The 20,989-nt window shown below is 47.1% G+C and overlaps 1 protein-coding gene across 2 annotated transcripts in view; it reads right to left on the reverse strand.

The window, feature by feature from the left end:
• Positions 1–4,558: 4,558 nt before the first annotated feature.
• Positions 4,559–20,989, reverse strand: part of whrna (whirlin a) — a 59,158-nt gene continuing 42,727 nt past the window's right edge. The window contains exons 6-12 of one of the 2 annotated variants that reach the window (XM_029253022.1): positions 16,140–16,352; positions 15,221–15,433; positions 13,068–13,142; positions 11,255–11,726; positions 9,398–9,558; positions 8,522–8,644; positions 4,559–4,827 (exon numbers count right to left, since the gene is read on the reverse strand). In XM_029253022.1, coding sequence (XP_029108855.1) covers positions 4,792–4,827; positions 8,522–8,644; positions 9,398–9,558; positions 11,255–11,726; positions 13,068–13,142; positions 15,221–15,433; positions 16,140–16,352 — 1,293 coding nt within the window. In that variant the 3' untranslated portion in view covers positions 4,559–4,791. Of the gene's footprint in view, positions 6,916–8,521; positions 8,645–9,397; positions 9,559–11,254; positions 11,727–13,067; positions 13,143–15,220; positions 15,434–16,139; positions 16,353–20,989 lie in introns of both variants that reach the window. The other variant, XM_029253021.1, reaches the window with a different exon arrangement.

Consider the following 20,989-nt stretch of genomic DNA (forward strand, 5'->3'; position numbering starts at 1 on the left):
AATTTACATAAACGCCAGGCCAGGCGCCTCCATTGGTCCAAATTTTGGCCGGGAGGCGGAGCTGTCTTTGATTGACGCTTCCTCCAGAACTGCCAAAGCGAAAGTACGAGGCGTCCACGTCTTATGCAAACAGGGGAAAGCACGTTGCAATAGCAGAACCGAAAGAAGAGGAGTGAGATGTTTTCCAGGCTTTTCCCAAACATTCTACATTTTTTGCATATTTATACTTTGATTTGAGAAGTTGGCTCTTGTGAGATATGCTCGATATGCTGCACGCTGCCGGTGGAGGGCGCTAACACACTAGATTGACTCTAAATACACTCGCAAGGGTTTTGACAAGGACTCTTAACATAATTAAAGCACGTGCTCCACACATATAGATCCATTTACTGGAAATCAGGCTCAGGGTGCGAGCCTAAATAAAGTACAGTTGATAAATCTGCTACTCTTGCATTTGTTCTGTTTATTTTTTAGTGCACCTTACCTCGGAGTGCTCAGCAGAGGATAATGCTCATGGAACAGAGAGAGGAGGCACTGATTGTGGCTACAAATTGTTTATTTCACCTGTGAGATGAAAACCTGATTCTCACACACATGGCCTGAAGCCGCTTGTCCCAAGCGGGGTCGTGGGGAGCCGGAGCTTAACCCGGCAACACAGGGCGTAGGGCTGGAGGGGGGAAGGGACACGCCCAGGAGGGGATACCAGTCCATCACAAGGCACCCCAAGCTCCAACCCCAGACCCACCAGAGAGCAGGACCCGGCCAAACTCGCTGCACCCCCGTGCCCCCCTTAACCTGATTCATAACACCATATATATATGTATATTCACAAGGAATAAATCCCTTATACCACGTGTACCATGGTCATGTTTTTTTTCCACAAAATGGGCAGCAGGTACCATAGTGGTCAGGACCGTGGCTACACAATCAAAAACCTGGTTTAAATCCTTTTCCTGCTATATTACCCTTGATTAAGGTGCTTAACCTGAATTGATACACTAAAAATTACCCAGCTGTATAAACTGGTAAAATAAAATGTAAGCAGCTTAGTGTACAAACCTGACATTTTATGTTGCTTTCAAGAAAAGTGTCAGCAAAATGAATAAACTATAAGAAAAAATTAGCATAGGCTGAGCGATGATACTCTGAGCCATATTGTTATAAACTCAGTTTATACAGAGCTATGACAAATAATCCCACACACAAGCATAATGAAGTAATGCTGTATAATGTAGGTCTGTGTCAATATATCACATACATTATAAAAATCTATAAAACCAAATATTTTATTGGAACTATGAATCAGATTTTATACACCAATTTCAATGCTCAGTTGATAAAAAGACTACCTAAAGATTAAATGTGCTTTAAAAGCAAAGATTAAATAAACCACGGGAATTTACATCTTGCTTTGGAAACGAGTACAGAGAAATGCAGAAGCTGGAGGAGATCACACACAGCATGTTCCTGGGAGGGACTCGCATGGAATTTCATCTCTGCATGGATGTCTGATCACCACCTACAACTCAACCTCTCCAAAACAGAGATCCTACCCCTCCCAGCTGGCCTGCCTTCCTGTCATGATCTCTTGATCACACTGAGGAACTCACTCATTTTGCCTGCCTCCTTGGCTAAAAGTCTGGGAGTGATGACTGACTCAAGTCTATGTTTCTCTTAGCACTTCGAAGCCACAACCCAGACCTGCAGATAAATCCTGCATAACATCCATAGGATCCGTCCCTACCTCACAATTGACTCTGCCCAACTACTTGTCCAGGCCATGGTGACTTCCCATCTGGACAATTGCAACTCTCTCCTGTGTGGCCTTCCTGCTACTGCCATCAAACCTCTGCAGCTTCTACAGAACGCTGCTGCACGAGCTGCGTTTGATTTGCCGAAGCATTCCCATTTATCTCCTCTACTCGTTTCTCTGCACTGGCTTCCCCTAGCTGCCCGGATCAAATTGAAGACCCTGGTTATTGCCTACAAATGCATCAGTAGAACTGCTCCCAGCTATTTACAAGACTTTATCAACCACTACACCCCAACCAGACTGCTATGCTCTTCCTCATCTGTCTGCTTGGTGGTCCCACGTAAGTACAAAAGGTAAAGCACGGAGGTTCCTGCCTTAATCTTAATCTTAAGGGCCTTAATCATGGCCGGATAAACCTTTACTCAGCTACTCCTATAATGTAATGTAAATTTTTATATGTATCTACAAAAAAAATTACCAGGAAGGTGATCAGGAATCGTTGATATTCTGATAAAGTTTTATGTAGCTACTTGTGTGCTGAACATTGGTTCATAATGTGGAAAGAAACAAATTAACTGCACTTAAGAATCATGCATCTGCATCTATGTTTCTTTCTGCACACACTGTATTTTCTATGAGATGTACGTCGCTTTGGAGACATGCATCTCCTAAATGAATAAATATAAATTTGTGGAGAAAAATTACGAGAGGAAAGATAAACCTCTGTCTCTATGGCACAAGCTGAATGTCACAAGTGTTTTTGTGAGTAAAGCAGGTAGGCCACTTGGTGGTGTAGTGGCTAAAGATGCCAACTCAGACTTGAAAGACATGAGTTTGAATCCCACTGCCTACTGTTCAGCCCGATTGAAGTACTTATCCTGCACTGATACAGTAAACATTACAGTCCTGAATCAATGAGTAAATCACTATAATTAGTAGCTAAAAACTGCAAGTCCTATTGAAGGAAAGCATCAGCTCAATGAATACGTAATAAGGAGAGAGCAGGAGACCTCAGTGAAGTTATTACCTTTGCTGTTGTCAGACTGGGAAAGGAGAGGCACCGACATGCTTTGTCTTCATCGTTGTCAGAGCCAGAGCGTTAGCTGATCCTCACAGCAATCTAGCACTCTGAACCATGGCCTAAAGAATAGTGAGAAGTGTGTATCTGCGCGTTTGCGGACACGCTGAGAAGAGGGAACTTGGTGTATTGCATTGCCGTGGTCCTGGAGAAACGACATTTCGTTCCACCGTATACAAGCTATATAGAGGAATGTCAGTAAAAACCCACTTGGCTTGACTTTATCAACAGGAGTGAAGAAGCACATTCAGCTGTACAGATGGATGAATGAGTGCAGGTAGTGTAGTGTATGTTGTGCTATCATTTCACTTCACTCTGGAGAACAACATCTGCTAAATGACAATTGTAATGTCATGTACGTAATGCATTCTCCAACCTGACAAAGGAGTCTGTCATCTTCGTCTTCACTAGTTCCGCTGGCTGCTTGGTGTCGCCGGTTCACTGGTTTTGCTGGCTGACAACGTGCATCTGACAAGACTTCCACCAGAAGATGGACTGCGGTACAGCCCAGTGGCTCCGCGTGTACCTGCTTTAACTGTAAAGCGCGACGCGCTTTTTGTCTTTACACGCCAGCGTAATACAAACCATACAAGGCAGGCAAGGAGAGGCACAGCTCATGAAAGGTCAATCTCTTTACGGAGGACGACTTAAAAACAGTTCTCGGCATTCTTCTTGCACAAACACTCAACACCCTTCAGATCGCTGGAGAAATGGGAATTGACCGACCGGTTCCAACCCCAGTGTATTTATTGTCGGGGTCATCTTCTTCCATTTGCCCAACTTGAACCCGCTGCTACAGTCCTTCAGTTGGATCAATAAAGCATTCTTCCCCTATCACCATCACTTGTCACCATCTCCAAAGAAGCGTCGAGAAACCCACCTCAGAGATGCACACATTAGCTATTTTCTGTAGTCTGGATTTATACCATACAATTAATAAAAGATTGTTAAATGTAGGACATAAAATGCTCCCATGTTTAGTTAAAATCACACGGTCATGAACACATAACATGGACTTTAAAGATTTCCTTTCTGTTTTTGGATCTGCTGGAGTCTGTTTTGTGTTGATTTTCACAGGAGAGGACATTAGGGAAGGTGGCACATCTCCCGGGCTGTGTGTTTGGATGTGGGTTTAAATCTGGCAAATGTGGAGTTTCCACGTTCTGCCGGTGTTGGTGTGGGTTTTTTTCTTCAGTCCAAAGCACGTTTCAGGCGAACTGGTAACTAAATTTTCCTGTGTTTGTCCTGTGATGTGCTGCTGTCCTGTCCAGGGTATACCTTGCCTCTTGCCCTACACTTCCTGGATAGACTCTGAATCTCCGAAACTCTCTATTGGACAATCAGTTAATGATCATTTTGAAAAAGGATATTATGGTCTACATTTCTGACTTTGTGAGGCTGATGTTCAAGATGCTGATTTGAGCCTCACTTTTCTATTTTAAAGGCAGCAGCTGCTTTTTTTGTTGCGCCTCGAGCCGTAAAACGTCAACGGACGCCTGCTTTGCACTGCCAACGGGGGAGGAGGAGGAGGGCAGTCTGACGCCAGACGTTGTGTCTGCCTTATCTCCCACCGATAAGAGGAAGGAGACGCATCGCTGGATGACTCCTTCTAAGCCATCCTTCAGGTCCTTTTGATGTGAGGTGATGCACACAAGGCAAAGGCACCACAGCGGCAACACAAAGCGCATTCAGACACTTAAGATGTTGGGAAATTACCCAGTTTAATTTTAAGTACCGCCCTGCATTAAAATATAAACAACAGACGTCCAAGTGGCGTAAATGTTTAAATCAGCTCTTGTGGTGGGACATCAGTAGACCAGAGTAAGACAAAAAATACAGTATGCACATGGGAAATGCAATCCTGTGTTACAACTTCTGCGATATCACTGCCATCCTTGCAATGGAACAATGCCGTCAGAATATCATCTGCCGTTGTCCAAGAAATGTCCATGGCAACATGTCATGTTTTGAAGGACAGGCCGATTAAAAGAAATAGCTGTAGAAAGAAAAACACCAAACCTTTCATGAGAATGGGGATACCCTCTGTTCGAAAGAAATCTGATGTACTGTAACTGCACACTATTTATTCGCAGTCTTCAGATTTCCATATACTGGGGCTTCAATGACAATTCAGTATAAAATATATACTATATAATTTGTTTGTACTGTATATATATTTAAAACTTGGGATCACATGCATCAGCAAACAGAACATTTCTATACAGCAGTGTGCCAATTTAGAAAAATACTGCAGTGCCCACAATGTATTTATAGTGTTTCCTTAAGTTATTACTGCATATTCAAAATAGTGTTTTAGTGCTTTAACCCCTCAAAGCTCCACCTTTGCTGAGCCCACGCATGTAAACAGAACGTAGCAGAACGTAGAAATCATTCTACAAATAGAAATGTTGGGGGGAAAAGGGGGCAGAATCGCTTTGCTTCGTGCACGTCCCCCTTCCATTCCCAGCCTCTCTTCCTCTTTGGAGTTATCCGTCACTCAGAGTCACCGGAGCCCTCTCTTACACGCACTCACACACGCGCGCACGCAAACACGGACACGCCGGATAGGGCCGAACGCTCCGTTCATCACGGAGAATATAATAATCTCCTAATGACTGCAGTGATCACTCTGCAGGCTGGGAGCGACACATGTGACGGTTTACTGAAATACCCTGTGATACCGCCCCCCACCCAGTAAGTATCCCTAGAAATACCCCAGGGAGCACCACTCTGTATTAGTCTCATTTAGTCCACCTTAATCCTCTCAGTTGCTGTCTGTCCCTCAGTGTTTCGTAGGTGCAAACTGCCGTTTCGTTCCCTTTATTTCTTTTTATTTTAGTTGGCCCACGTGAAGCCAGGCGCAGATCCGCACTGCGGGCTCTGCTCTGCGTTTTTATCGCAAGTCTGTCCGAGAGCTCATCCTCTCCTTCCGACCCAAATTACAAGTGCTCCGTGTAATAATCACCAAGCAATTCGGTCGATGGCGGTTCTGCGCGGACAAATCTAATACGGCTGACTCACAAAAGACTGTAAATGTCTAAAGAATTTCATGTACGTTAAAGACTGGACAAAGCTTAACACTTCATTTCAACTATTGTTTGAAACATTATGCCGTAAGATGTCTCGTTAAATATAATACTGTAACAGTGTATAGAGCAGCATATCGTCCCTCTCTCCTCAGCTATGTCTGTTCTTCTGCAAACCAGTATGTGTTCATAAAAACGTCAATTGCGGGTACAGAAAACACTGATGGGAGGCGTTGCAGCGTTACTGGATGACCGAGGATGCAGACTTAACTTGTTCAGGTAGGGTTTTGCAGTTTGGCTGCTGTTGTGCTGCACACAAGGGTGTGACTTCCCTTTTCCCCACCATGTATGAGTTTTGGTGGTGCGGCAGAGCAGTCCACCCCACCACGGTCCTTTTCTGAGTCCAGCTAAGTCAGCTCATGATTCTGGACCCACCTGTTTGAGGGACCGCACCTTAGGGACTACAAAATAAAAGGAAAGATGCAGAGAGCACCCAGGGATCTGAAGGGGTGCGGGCAGAGGGAACTTTTTGTCCACGTCTTCTATGTCACTTCACCGATCTTGGCATCCTTGTGTTCTTTAAGACCGGAACGTGGGCTGGGATCCAAGATCCATGGGTTTTGGCTGCAAGGAGGTCAGCGGGAGCACCAGTGTAGAAGAGAACCATCCACAATCAACTGGAGCGATCCTGCCAGGCACCAATTTCCTCGCTCAAACCTCCTGACCTCCAAATTCCATCAGAAAGTACAGCACAGGGCAGGAAGAGGAGCATTTGGAGGGATGTGACCTAAAACATGTGTGCCACACTCCAGTTCTGTCCTCCCATCTGCACCGCTCCATACCACGCCTAAAATTACCCGACCTCCACCGCGACCCTACAAGGAAACATTGAACTCCGTGACCAGGAAGTCAATGTAGTCTCTTTCTTTGGTCTTGAAGGCCTCGGCGATTAGTCGTGCAGCCTCACGATGTTCTCGGCCCCTTAGTGACACACCGTTCACTTCAAGGATCACCTGGCCCACCTTCAGCTTCCCGCAGTTGTGCGCCGAGCCACCCCTCTGCTTGACCCCACAGTAATGAGGAGAATCCGGCAGACGGAAGTAACAAATGAGAGGTAAGGTAAACATGACAGGGAAAAGGGTCAACAGGGTGGAAATGAAACAGGGAGAAGAGACAGAGAGAAACAATTAGATAAGAACACAATTATTAAAGTCCATTTAAACTGAGAAACCCACCGTAGCGGCTAGAGTTGCTGCCTTTGGATCTGAAGGTCGTCAGTTTGGATCTCACCTGCTGCCTAGTACCGTTGATCAAGTTACTTAGCCTAAATTTCTCTAGTAAAAATTATTCATCTGTATAAATGGGTAAATAGCTGTAAGTAGCTTCACGTTGACGGTCGGCTTGGAAAAAAGTGTCAGCCAAAACCATTCAGCTATGGAGACCTTTCAGTAAAATTTGAAGTACCTCGTCATAATGCTGGGGCACCACAAGTGAAAAAACTGGTTGAATCTGAAAGAATCTTGTACAGAACTTAGCGCTCCTTCAAGAACGCACAAGCTAGCTAGCTGCAGACGACAAGACGACCACTACAATAAAATGCAGCATTAGATAATCCTGCCTATGCGATCGGCTGAAATGAACCCACGATAACGTCAGTGGTAGGCTGATATCAGAACTCATGTTTAAATAGCCCTGGTGGATAGGGTCCAGCAGAATACAGGCGCTCAAACACTGCAGCCATATGGAACATTCGGTGAGGTGATTTATGGGAAGGCAGCGGACTGAAGGCACCACAGGATATTAATGTAGAAGACGCTGCAGTGTCGACGCAGATTGGCTGCAGATATTCCAGCATTCGCAAACAGAAGCGCAGAGAAATAAACAAAAGCGCCGAGGAGTCCAAACACTCCCAACTGCTATCTCGCCTGTCATCCGGCATCTCTGCTGAATTTCCATTAGGGCGCTGATGAACAGGCTTCGTATGACGGTCGGCGGAATTAAAACCCACTCATGCCTGAATAGTTTTCTCCTCCCCGGCCTCTCTCCGCCCCCCGCCAATTAAAAGGCACTCCATCCCCATCGTTTTCCCTTTATTTTCCCCTTTGATTTCATTGTGCTTTTGATTTCGTGGTCTTTCAGCCCAGTTGTAGCACCAAAAATGAGAGCTCTTTCTCATTAGCTGCTCATCGATGCATCTCAAAGTGTGGCACTCAATCAAGAAAAAGCCAACAAATCAGCAGTACAACAAAAAGTCAAGCAATAGAAGGGAATATGAACACAAAAATGTCAATACTGTAATATGAATTACAATATGGTGATATATTAACGGACACTGGCAATATTGATATTTGTGCAAATAAATGCATGGTGATCTGCTAAACAACAAGTGCAGATACTGTGTGAATATCACCACGAAAGCGACATGACCCAGTGTTACCGTCCACACCATGCTACTGTCTAGAGTGCTTTTTGCTGACGCACTTTCCACCTGGACACATGGAGTGTTCGAGGAACCTGTGGAACCATCATAACCACCTCCGAAAGCTGTCATATCCTTCTGAGCCACGACTGCTCTCATACTGCAGTGCAGTGCAGGATGGTGCTAAGCGCCAGTGCCTTCACCCCCCATTTGCGACACAGGGAGATGGGAACTTTTCAGCTGACCTGTATGGTGACGATACGTGGAAGTGGCTGGCGGGTGTTCGCCCCACCCTCGATGGCAATTCCCAGGGTGCTTGTGGTCTTGGCCACTCGGACCAGGCTGGATGTGGGCTCGAGAAGACCGGGCTGCGGGCGAGACAGACGGAGGGAGAGGAGAGGGGGGAGAGACAGAGAAAAAGAGGGGAAGAGTGATGAAGCAAGAAGGATGAGACAGGCACAAAGAGTCAAAGAGAGACAGAGATAGAGAAAGTAGTTAGGGTGGTTGTTAATCACACATGAACCGTGAAGGATTCATGAAAGAGCGGCTACGGAGACCTCATTTCATGCGAGTGTATAGATTATCACCCCCTAAAGCTCAATAGAGAGAGGTCTGTAACAACCCCTGGTAATAATTAGGCCCAGTATCTCCCTATTCCGAGGAACACGGTACGCTGCTTTGGAAGTTACTCCGGATGATGAAACTGAGTGAGGACAAAGACTTTTTTTTATAAAAGGGACTCTGTTACAGAGGTGACCCGTCAGGAAGACGCGCTGCCTCTGCTTCTAAGAGGTGGGACGCAGTTATAGAAACACCTAGCGCGCAGACACCACTTCCTGCACGTCACTGCTGTTTATGAGGACTAAACCAGGGAGCGGTGAGATGAGATGCGATGGGATGTCAGATGGACGAAAAAGGACAAATAAATTCAAACACAATTTGGAAATGGGGGAAAAAAAAAAAAACAGGAAAACAGAGAAAACGTTCAGGAGTCTCCAAGTGCCAAAGAAATATCCTGGTACTGCTGCTGTTAAAAAAAATAAAAAAAAATCAATATATACATTCCATTTCCACTATTAACCCTCGGTTCTTCCAGTCCCTCCGGCCCCATCCCCTCTCACCGGCTTAGAGACGGGCTCAGCAGCCTGGGCATCCTGTGGAGGGCGCGTCCGAGAAGGTCGGGGGCTGCTGTCCTTGCTCAGCCGTCCCGACTCGGTGATGTCCACACCGCTGTCTTCGCTGAGGGTCTGACCACTGTCCGAGAGCTGGGACAGCGTGGCTCCTGGGGGGGGGGTGAGGGATGAAGGTGGGGGAGCACGGTGCTGTGCATTATGCCCCTACACACATGCACAGAGGAGCGCAAATGCACACACAGGCATTCGCACACTTGCTGACGTATGTACACATGTACAGCACAAGTGAGAAGCGTGAGACCCCATGTTAGAAACCAGTGTTTGATTTGTCGAACAAGTGCGCTGAGGAAATGAGGCACCATTTCTTCCCAGCTCTTTTGCAGCAGTTCCCAGAGATGTAGGACATTTGTGGGTTTCTTTGCTTTCACACTTCTACCCAGTTCCTCCATACAAATACATTGTCCAAGTCGGCCCGACGTGCTCACACTTTTCACCAGTACTGAACGTATGCAGGGCCGTGTATGTAAAAGTGAAGGTGATGCCAAATCATCCTGAGACACAGCAAAAATATATTTTTGGACATATTTCTAGGGTTTCTAGGACGCCCCACCGCCAAACACGTTGTATCATTTAGAAGCACGACATGTCCTCTAAGAAGCGCTTGAGAACTCAGCACTGTAGCATGTGCGGTTCCGCAGAAACGCTTACAAACACACGTCCTCTACAGTGGACAAAAGTGAAGGACTGGATCTCAGGAGGATATGTGTATAGTTTCTGCACATTATCATATACATGCACAGAAACAGACATGCATATACGCTGTGCCTTACACATGAACACATTTTTCCACGCAGACCAGAGACAAAGAATTACGTGTATATGAACATATAGCCATGAGTGAGTGGGGGGGGGTTACTGTCACGTCAACATAATTTATGCAGTTCTGCAATTAAACTGCAGTTTACACTCGCTTATGTAGATGGAAACATTTGTTTGGTTGTCTCCGTTTGATATAACCTTGGCTGTCTTGAGGATGCATTTAAAATACCGTGACATATATGTTGTTGTAATCCATCCATCGACGACTCATCCTCAAGGGTGAATTAATGCGTGGTGACGGGAATATAAAAATTCTAATTGCTTTATTGGCATGAATTACCTTGTACGTAATGCCAAAGCTTTTAAAAAAGTATCGAAGAAGCAGTAGGGTCAAAAATAGCTCAGGCATTACCCCTCCCATTAAGTCCAGACAGAATATTAATGTAGTATGTCTTAATGCCAAAAAATTTTTAATAGAAAGGAAAACAACAATTTGTGTAAATCATCAAGTCTGGCCGTATATTCTAAGAGCAGAGACAGTTGCAGTGAAAAAAGTGACAGAAAACACTTGCAGTTCATCTGCAGTCAAGGTGCTAAATCACACTCCTGCGGGGCAGTAAGAGGCTCTAACGGATTTTTACAGCCTCTATACGCCCCAGATCCTGCGCAAGACAGGCCTCATGACCCTCTCTCACCGGCTATGCAAGTAAAAGTGAATCTGCTGGAGTGACTGACATCTTCATAAACAAGCTGCTGTGATTGCAGCGCATTACAAGCGAATTTCCGCAAATGAAGAAGGTGATCAAAAATGCCTGAGGACTGTGACTGAAACGCCATAAAAAATGAATGATTTGAGACACAAAAATCTGGCAACTTTTAGAGATTCTTGCATCATTTCTCTGCACGCTCCCACGGAGCACAAACACTGCGGGTAAGTTGCGGCTATATATGCCTATCATTACATGCCTTGCCCTCCAAGTGATCCTGCCCACAGACCCACCTACTTCACACTTGACCCTCCCTCACCTCTGGCCTGGGGCAGTGGCCGAACCTCATTGACGTCAGGCTCAGCGTTGGGCCTGTGCACCTCCACCATGACAAAGTGCTGGTTGGAGGCAGGGGATGGGGGAAGTGGCTTGTCTGGACTCGGGGGCGCGGCTGTGGGGAGAGAGCAGCGAGGTGCATGGGGCGTCATGGATGGGAGGGTGGCAGGTGCAGCCCGGCTAGGAGACTGTACCCGGGGGAAGGGCCGGATTGGGTGCCGGGTGACCAAGGACAGCTGCGTGGCCACCACCTCCTTCCTGCGAGGGTCAGGGACAGGAGGATCAGGGCCCATGTCCTGAGGGCTGCGGAGGGGCGCTGTGAAGTACAGCCCCGAGTGGGAGGAGTCAGAGGAGGGCCGTTTGGCCTGATCCCGGTGGCTGTGGCGTCTCTGAACCCCCGGTGGGGGTGGGGGTTTGAAGGAGGGGGGGGAGTCTGTCGTGGACCGCACATCATCCTAGGAGCAAGAGGACATTAGGTTGTCACGGAAACGAGCTTACGTGCGCACACACACTAAAACACACACAGAGACGGCCATTTGCATGAACTCACACAGTGACCTTTCATTTCTTTACTTAGAAGGAAACAAAGATTTCACATGAAAAGACATGACAGTGAAAAACACCGCTGCAGGAAGACCACCCTGACATCAACATCACCCTTGTTTCCCAAACATCAGTCTCAGACATCAGGGCACACACAAGAAATGCAGCAGATGCGGGAGCCCAGTTTGCTTGGGAACGGTGCTCAGATCTCATGGTTCCTAAAAGATGCTTAAGGCCAGGAAAGGAAACACTCCAAAACAGCGAATAGGCGTAGGAAAGTCAATACATGAAACAAAGGTTTTGCTTCACCGTGTTTTTTTTTTTTTTTTTTTAACCGCATTCATTAAATGACAAGATCATCTTCTCTTATTGCCTTGCACATTGCTCCTAAAGCAGAGAAATCCTGAAAAGAGACAAATTCAGTTTCGGAGCAGGCGCACAGGGGGTACGCGAAGTGGAATGGTGTTGAAGACCTGCAAAAAAAAGGCATTGGCTGCCTAGAAAGTAAGCGAATAACAGTGAGACGATGTTGACATGTCCCTGGGAGACTCGGGTCACTGCTGGCACACTGCTTTGACCCAAACATTGCAATGAAATCAAGTGAACATGGCAGAAACATGGAGAGGAACCAAACACATGGATGAGGATGAGAAAAACTAAAACGAAATGATGCATGAATCGTCTTGACCGACCACTTCACCTGGTTATCACGTGTAAAACTGTGTCCAGTAGATAATTTACCACGTGTACCTTCTCAAAGGAATGTGGGAGGCTTATGGAGCCACGCGTTTGTTTTAAACAGCTTGGCCACTGAACCTTTCTCACGTGTAAAAAGGGCTCTAACACCAGGGGAATGGAGCCGGTGACCTCTTGGTTAGCACAATAAAGGAGCTCAGTGACCAGAACCCCAGTCATGTACCGCTCCTGTCCTTCCCGCGGTCCTCCATATCACACTCTTGCCAAGATCTCATACACGTATATCCACATGCGTGTCTCCCCTCTACACTATAGTCCCAGCCGTATGCTCCTTTCTGTGGAACACCTCAGGACTTCCTCTCCTCCTCGCCACCTCCTCTCCATATTTTCTTGTTTCTCATCTCCTTGACTGCGGCCTTTTGATGCGAAGCAACTGGCTAAACTGACAAACTTTACACCTTTTGATGTAAAGTACGGCCGAGCGCCAGCCGCCAACCGCTCTTCATTTCTCCGTTCTTCTTCAATTTGTTCCCTCGCTGGGGGAACAGGGGGCTCACCAGAGATATGTCAGGCAGATCCCTCGTGGTTTCCTGCGGCTCCTCGGTGTTGCTGCTCTCTATTGTGCTGTCGTTCTGGGGGGGGGGCAAACAATTAAAAGAGATCAGCATAAAGAACGCATCTATTTGTCTGCTGTAAGCGATCAGCGTGAATAACGCAGCAAATCGCTCGCTGAGTCCAGATAAAAGTTGCAACGTCTTCATTTCTCATAATAGTGACCTGACACAGCTACAAACGGCGCAGTTACCTGCCAAGACGGAGGACGGTTCGTCTGTCTACACGGAACAGCGATGTTTGCAATCTGTACCTGGCAACCGCTCAGAAAATCACGCATGTTCAAAAAACGTCGCCGAAACCATTCCGGACACGATAAGCAAACGAAGGCACGGACTTGCCTCATTAAGCCTTACTGAATCCAGCGGAAAAGATGCCCTATCAGTTAAGAGCAATTGCTCGTTTACTGGCGGCACGATAAGCACTTAAAGGTAATTTATTAACCGAACCAGTTATTGCGGGGTCGGGTGTGAGTGTGTGTGCGTGTGGAGGGCGGGTGCCGACTCAGGCAATTAAGTTGCGATGCTGTGATCTGCAGAAAAACAGCGCTGCTTTGTGGGCCATCAGACTATGGTGGCAAACAGCTCTAGCGGTGCGGTCCTTCTCACGCGGACGCCGAACACGAGAAGGTGGACAGTGACAATCGCCTGCCCTTCCTCTTCTTGCTCCAGATGGCCCCATAGCTTCTGATCAATGCCAAGTCTTTGCAAGTCTGCCGTTACTCTGTTTGTGCCCCCAGTCTGGCTGAGTGGGACCTCGGGCCTGGCGCAGTGTCCCCGCTCTAGTGTACTGTGGGTTTCAACGATTGTTTGTGTAATCAGGCATCTGACTGCGGCTACTCAGCAGCAAAACAGCAGTGCATGCAGAAGAGAGAGAAAGCGCCAGAAAGAAGGATAAATGTTGGGTGTGGAGTAGCAGGCTCGCTCACATACGCATGCACGCATTTACTCTACACGCACTCCCGCAATACGGGATCTACAGTAGAAGGCTGAATATATGTTGCGTATGCATACATTCACACGCACTCTTTGATCACCCAGATGAGGAAAAAACACTGCAAACTCGTGTTGAAAGGGTGGCAGTGGGGTGTGCGGATGTCCTACCTCCATCATATCAATCAACCACAGCAGTCGCTCCTGCGATGTGCAGAGGGGAGCATGCAGATGATGTGGCAACACAGTGAGATTTGGTCATTAGCATTGTCCTCTAATCTTCAGTGATGACCTGACAGGACCCAACCAGAGGAGCTCCTTCATCTAGCTAAGTGTTTGCCCCCTGCGGAGCTCGGCCATTCAAAAAACTCCCACCAGGATCTTGTTACTCTTCATGCCCAAATGCTGATGGATTCATACCTCCTCTCAGACAGACAAAGTAAGGGTGGGAGGATGACCATCAGTGAGGTAAGTCGGTAAAAAACACCAATGTTCTGGTGGTAAATTCAAGGAGAAATGAATGGGCTAAATGCACTTACTCTGCTCAGGTACTATCCTGTCATGATAAACCATCCATCCATTCATTCATTCATTGTCAACAACCACTTGTCCTGAGTAAGGTCACAGGACAAGAGGGGACACACCCAGGACAGGATGCCAGTGTGTCGCAAGGCACCCCAAGCAGGGCTTGAACCCCAGACCCACCACACAGCGGGCACCGGCAGAGCCAGCTAATAATAATAATAATGATAATAATAATAATAATTTATCTGACATTTTCCTTCAAAGCAAATTACAATGTTGTGCTTGGAAACTAATCTACTTACAATTATTTACCCGTTTTTGCAGCTGGGCAATTTTGACTGCATTAATTCGGGATAAGTACCTTGATCAAGGGTACTACAGCAGCAGGTGGGAGTTGAACTTTGGTTTTCCCATCACGAGCTACAACTGTAGCCACCACGCTGCCTGCTGCCCAGTTACATCTGTACCATTACATCAATGAAGGATACCATGGCAAGGACCCTCCTGTGATTTGAATCAGTGCCCCAGTAGCCCCAAATACAGGCACTCCTTAAAGGTACATAATATTATATCATGCAGAAGGTCACAGTAGGATCGATGAGCTTCATTAGAGACTGATGCAAACCCAAGGGTCATCTTACCCGTGCTGAGCTAAGTGTGGTGGAGGTCAAGTAGCTGGCTGAAGACGTCAGGGTGTCGGGGTAGGAAACCATGGAGAAAGAGTCTGGGTTGGCCGCCGCTGCCGCACCCTGGCGAGCCTTCAGGGCCTCGATCTCTCGCCGCAGCACCATCCCGTCAAAACGCTCCAGGTCTTGGGGGGCGACAAGCCCCCGCACCTCAGACAGCAGGGAGAACTGCAGGCGGAGAGGCAGAGGTCGGGGTGGTGAGGGTGTGTGTTGGACAGACGATTTAGATATGCTGGAGTCAACACAACACGTCATTATCCAACAACCTAGATGGACGGAACGGCTCCTTCTCATCGGCAAACAATTGTTATGTTTTTATTTATTTGTTTGGTTAACGAATCTTCAGCCAGCAGCCAGAGCAAAGAAGCTTTTCGCAATAAATGCAATGTGATGCCTTGGGAAGGAAACTGTGCCATTGAACAATAACATACAGTTTGTCCTTTTTTTTTTAGCTGAACAAACAGTTCAGGAATTAACTGTCCGTGTGCTCTGATAATCATTGGGAATGGAGAACACCACAAATCCTGTCTTGCAGTAAACGAGAGAAAGACTCAGATGCCATGCTGGAAATATCATGGGTTAACATGGATCCAGCATGGTGGCCAACAGATATCCAAGCAAGAATGCGTCATGTGCCAAAGATGAAGGGTAAAGAACGTTCACTGTATGTGGGACATGATATGATTCCTTAGTGAGCCACAACCATTAGCATTAACCACTGATAGTGCTGGGTAATATACTGAAATAAACATTACTGAAATTAAGTTTGCTGCTCAAAGGCGCAATGCCAAAGTGCCAAACCGCCAAACCAGTAGGCTGCCAGTGGCCTCATTTCACACAGGAACCATCAGGAGCTGCGCCGCTGTGGACTCACCTTAGCGTGTGTGTTGAAGAGCTCAAATAGCGCCATGACCAGCTGCTCGACACCCACGTGGCCATCTCTGTATTCCTCCAGGTAGTAGGACATGGTCTGCCGCTCAGGCTGCGTCAGCAAGTGTCGGGCCTGTTCCTCCAGCATGGCCCGCGACTGGTTCACCAGGCTGCTCAGGGTCACCTGGGAGCCAGCCACGCCCTTGTAGAACACCGGCTGGTGGAAAAGACAGCCAAGGAGGAGAAGCAGGGGGGTATGTCAAAGTGATGGACAAGGAGAAGGGGATGCTTACCCCACGCAAGCATACCCACATAACCATAAGAAATCCTTTCAAGCCCATAAAACGCTTCAATGTCATGTAGCTACATTTGTCCACCATACCAAGTTCCTCAGATCTAGTTACCTCCTCCTACTGGCAGGAAACCTGTCTTGTGGTCTTAAACAAACGCTCTCATCGGCCCTATCAGAGCTGTCAGTCTACTGTGAATTACTTTCGATCTCGAGCAGAGAGCCTTGTTTTCGCCTCTTCCAATCCTCTCAGCTCATGCATCTGCTTGCTTGTGTGTCTGAGTGGACGCAGTGTACCAGCGACTGTTCTCGTCCCCTGTCCGGGCAATAGTTTAAGCACCACAGGGAGGCCGTGTGGGGTGGCGTGCCAATCACACTCAGACTGCTCTGCAGCAACTCACAGCCTTGCGTTCTGGCATTCCTGCCAGTCCCCTTTATTAACCCCTATATTATATCAACACAACTGACTTGCAGATAACACAAAGTGCATGAAAAAATGATTGTTCTGAGATACCACAGCTCTTTCTAGTGTGTACAATCGATACCCGGGACACGTGTTCCATCTGCTACCCTCCGAAACAGCAACGCATCCTTGGGGACGACTTAGGAAGGAACAAAAAGAAAAACTGTGATTAAAGAACTTCCTCCTCTGGGAGAGCAAAACAAATCAAAAGCATGGTGCCAACATGGAGACGTGTCGAGAGTGTGGAAGCTCAGGAAAACACAAAAGGATTCTATGGATTAAAGGCGGCGGCGGGATTGAACGTGGACACTGTCAGAGTCCATGAACTGCCTGCAAACGCCCAGAAGCGTAGAGGTTTGACACAGCGGACATTTAAATACAATTCTGTTCTTTAGCTGGACTTCTGCTGTAATGAATCTTGCTGGAAAGGAGCCCATCTTTGCAGCACAAAGCAGACGAGTGTTTTCAATTTTTAACACATTGAATTCCAAGAAAATGAACAATAGATCTGATAAAGGAATGGAGAAAATGAACAAACTATGAAATCATTTTCTCTGGTCTGGTAGTGAAGCAATGGTTCCCAAAGGCAGCAAGTAGGTCCTTATGTTGAAGTGGCATGTGTGGGGGACACAGGTACCGATACTGGAAGTTGGTTGCTATGCCACCCCAACACCTATATTACCATCATTATTGTACATCTACAAAACCTAGTTGCCGTTGCTCTCAGTTGCCTATTTAAACCTTGGGTGGACAGTGAAAAGGAGCTGAGTGTCATGGAGAAAGTGACTAGAGATCACAGCTCTGAAGTCTGAGGCTCTACTACTCGTTGACCCTATATTAGATTTTTTCCTGGACCACAGTTCATTCCTGTTTACAAATAAGACCTGGATTTCAGTTCCACAAATTCGTGAGTCAAAGCACTATCCTGGGAAAAGGATGGGGGAAATGCCACAGTTAGGTTTAAATACACCCATTAGTTACACTACATGACGCCTGCCACTATTCTGAAGAAGAACCACAGTCTGAAGAGAAATGTAGCTCTGCAAGCTGGACACGTGCGCATAAAACTAAGCGAGCCAGGCCAAAGGTAGGATTATTCACTGGGCTGGAAATCTGACACAAACTTTTCGCCTGCTTTTGTCAATATTGCATGCAAGTCAAAAGGTCCCTGCATGAAGTTGAGGCATGAATGCAGTAGTTCATCATTAATGATGCTGCAGGCGTATGATGACTGAACTGGCTCAGAGTTAGCAAGCACGCTCATGGCACGTTTCCCTCCCATCTGCAAGGTCACAGAGAACCAGGTGCGAGCAAGGAATGGAAACACCCCTAATTACATGGCCCCGATCGCCAGGTTTCTACAGCAGCCGTGCGTTAGTGAAATATTTGCTCATCCATAACGCTTGCCGTCCCCCAGATGGAGAACTCTAGGTGCAGAAGAGGACGGTAGGTGGTTGTCTTCCGTCTGTTCACTATGAGGGTGTAGTGTGTTTGCCCGTGCATGTCAGGAGGGTTGGGAGACCTAGCGTTGAACATCCTTGTGACCAGGCAGTGCGTGCTGACCCTGAACATCCCATTTTTCTAGGTCAGCATTGATGGTTCTGCAGAGGCATGGGAGCACTCGTTCCACCCGGTTCCATTCACACACGCATAGTCCCTACGGGGGTGTGAGGTGTCCGCAGTGAGAGACAAACAGCATTTACAGGACACATTTAAACATTTCATAGAGAGCATATAGTAACACAAATAGAGCTTCACTGATATGTAAGTAACCAAGTGACAGCATATAGTATAATTCAAAGGTGTGAGTGCACTAGGGCAACCGGGGCAATACTGGTATCCGCAGAACTGGACAGAAAAGTGAGAACAAAGCAACCAAGTGTCCTACATGTCTGGGAACTGCTGTGGAACCGATGGGAAGTCACGATGCCTCACTTGTTCATGAAACGCATTGTGAAAGCAAACTAGTATCCAGGAAGTGTGCCCACCAAACTTTGCACTGGTACCACATATACTGTATGTGCATATGACCTGCTGACCTATCAGTTTTTTTTACTTAATAAATCTCGGATAAAGCAGTTTTCATTTTCAACGATGAAAATTAGTATATAATTGAACATGACCGATCGAACTGGCTTCTTCTAGCACACAAACTGGAAGCCGAGTCCTTGACCGCCATGCTTCCTACTGGGCTGGCGTACAGCAATGCAGCAGCCGAGAAGCAATCGGGCCGATGGTCACACATGAAAAGCAATTGAGCCTGCATTATTCTGGGCTGAATGATGGTTTTCTGTGTGCAGATGCACTGCAGTACACAAGGAGCACAATGCCGCTCATTACATAAGGCTCTTGGCTGTGTCTGTGATTGACCAAAGCGTTCCTCGCGCTACAATTACCATCCTGCGGCCTGAGTTTACGAAGGGTGGACCACAGAGGCTGGCTCTGCACAAACACGCTGGCATCCTGACCGACTCTGCGATCCCCGTCTCTGCATATGACCATGACCTGGTCCTAATTAGCTTATCGGTGAAATCTGGCTTCATCTATAACCAAGCTATGAAGGCAGCAGTGGTTGGGTAAGGGACACAACAATCCCTTTCTGATCGCAGCGGCGATTTTTTCGAGGCAGTAGCGATTCTGATGGATCCGCACAAGCTTGTGGGAGAAGACAATGAAGACGTAATCACTGACAATCCATCATGTGTGCTCCTTGTAATCATCACATGGTGTCAGTCAGACTCCAGAGAGTGTGAACAATTCAGCATCTAGAACTTTATATGTCTCATGGGTTTGAAGCCAGCTCAGTCTGTGTGGAGTTTGTATATTCTCCCAGCGTTCACTTGGGTTTCCTATCACAGTTCAAGGATGTGTTTCAGGTGAACTGGCAAGTTTTCCTTATTTTCTATATGTGTGTGATTGCCCCATGACATCATCATCTAAGGTGAACCTCGCCTCATGCCCTGCACTCCCAAGACAGGCTTTGGTCCACTGTGACCCTGCATTGGACAAATATACACACACATTTTCTGAACCGCTTGTCCCATACGGGGTCGCGGGGAACCGGAGCCTACCTGGCAACTCAGGGCGTAAGGCCGGAGGGGACACACCCAGGACGGGACGCCAGTCTGCCGCAAGGCACCCCAAGCGGGACTCGAACCCCAGACCCACCAGAGGAGGACTCGGTCCAACCCACTGCGCCACCGCGCACCCCTATTGGACAAATATTTATTGATAATACGTATGAACCATTAGCTTAACTGGGACAGTGCGGGTGCTGTTGATGACACAGCAATTAAGAAAAACTCCAACTAAAGTGTGCAGCGTACATGATGCACATACCAGTGTCTCTAGCATCATGACCTCACAGCGTTAAAGGGTCGACCGTGTTTCCCAGGTTAACGGTCGGAAAGAAACCGGCAGCCTCGCAGAAGAGTGACGCTGTAATTACACTGGTGAAATTTCGGCGCTCCCTCCCTTCATTTCCCGCCGATGAACTCCTTGGCCTGTGATTTCAGCTCTGTCGCTAATTAGCTATCTGAGATGTTTCACTTTGCTAATTGCATCCTAATGAATGGATGCCGCGCACGTGCACCAGTCCATGGCGTCATGGAATTTAAGTCGGCCTGCACGCATTTTTTCCTGTAACTTGGCCAGACTCCTCCCTTGTAAAGGTTTGCGAAACGTGCGGAAGCTGAGCACAACTTGGTTTTTGCGGCTACATCCTCGCAACACAGATCCCTGGGTACCGATGTTTACAAATGTTTTTGCAGCACTCTGAAAAATAGTGACTGGCATCTGAACGAACCCAGAGCTGTTATACAACGGGAATAATTATGAGTCTTTTTAGGAAAACTCGCGCATGCGGTGCATACAGCATTCCACATAAGGATGGAGAAGGGAGGGTTTACACTCAAAGGAGAACACGTGTTTGTGTATGTCGGGTGGCTCTGCTTTGACCTTGTTAGTGTTGTTATTATTATTTACTCATTTAGTTGATTGCTCTTCTGCAGAGACACGGTGTTGTATACACTAATCTGCTTACAGTGATTTACACATTTATACAGTTGGGTAATTCTTGCTGTATAGATTCAGGATGGGTACT

This window comes from Scleropages formosus, chromosome 6 (assembly GCF_900964775.1).
Source record: "Scleropages formosus chromosome 6, fSclFor1.1, whole genome shotgun sequence".
NCBI lineage: Eukaryota > Metazoa > Chordata > Actinopteri > Osteoglossiformes > Osteoglossidae > Scleropages > Scleropages formosus.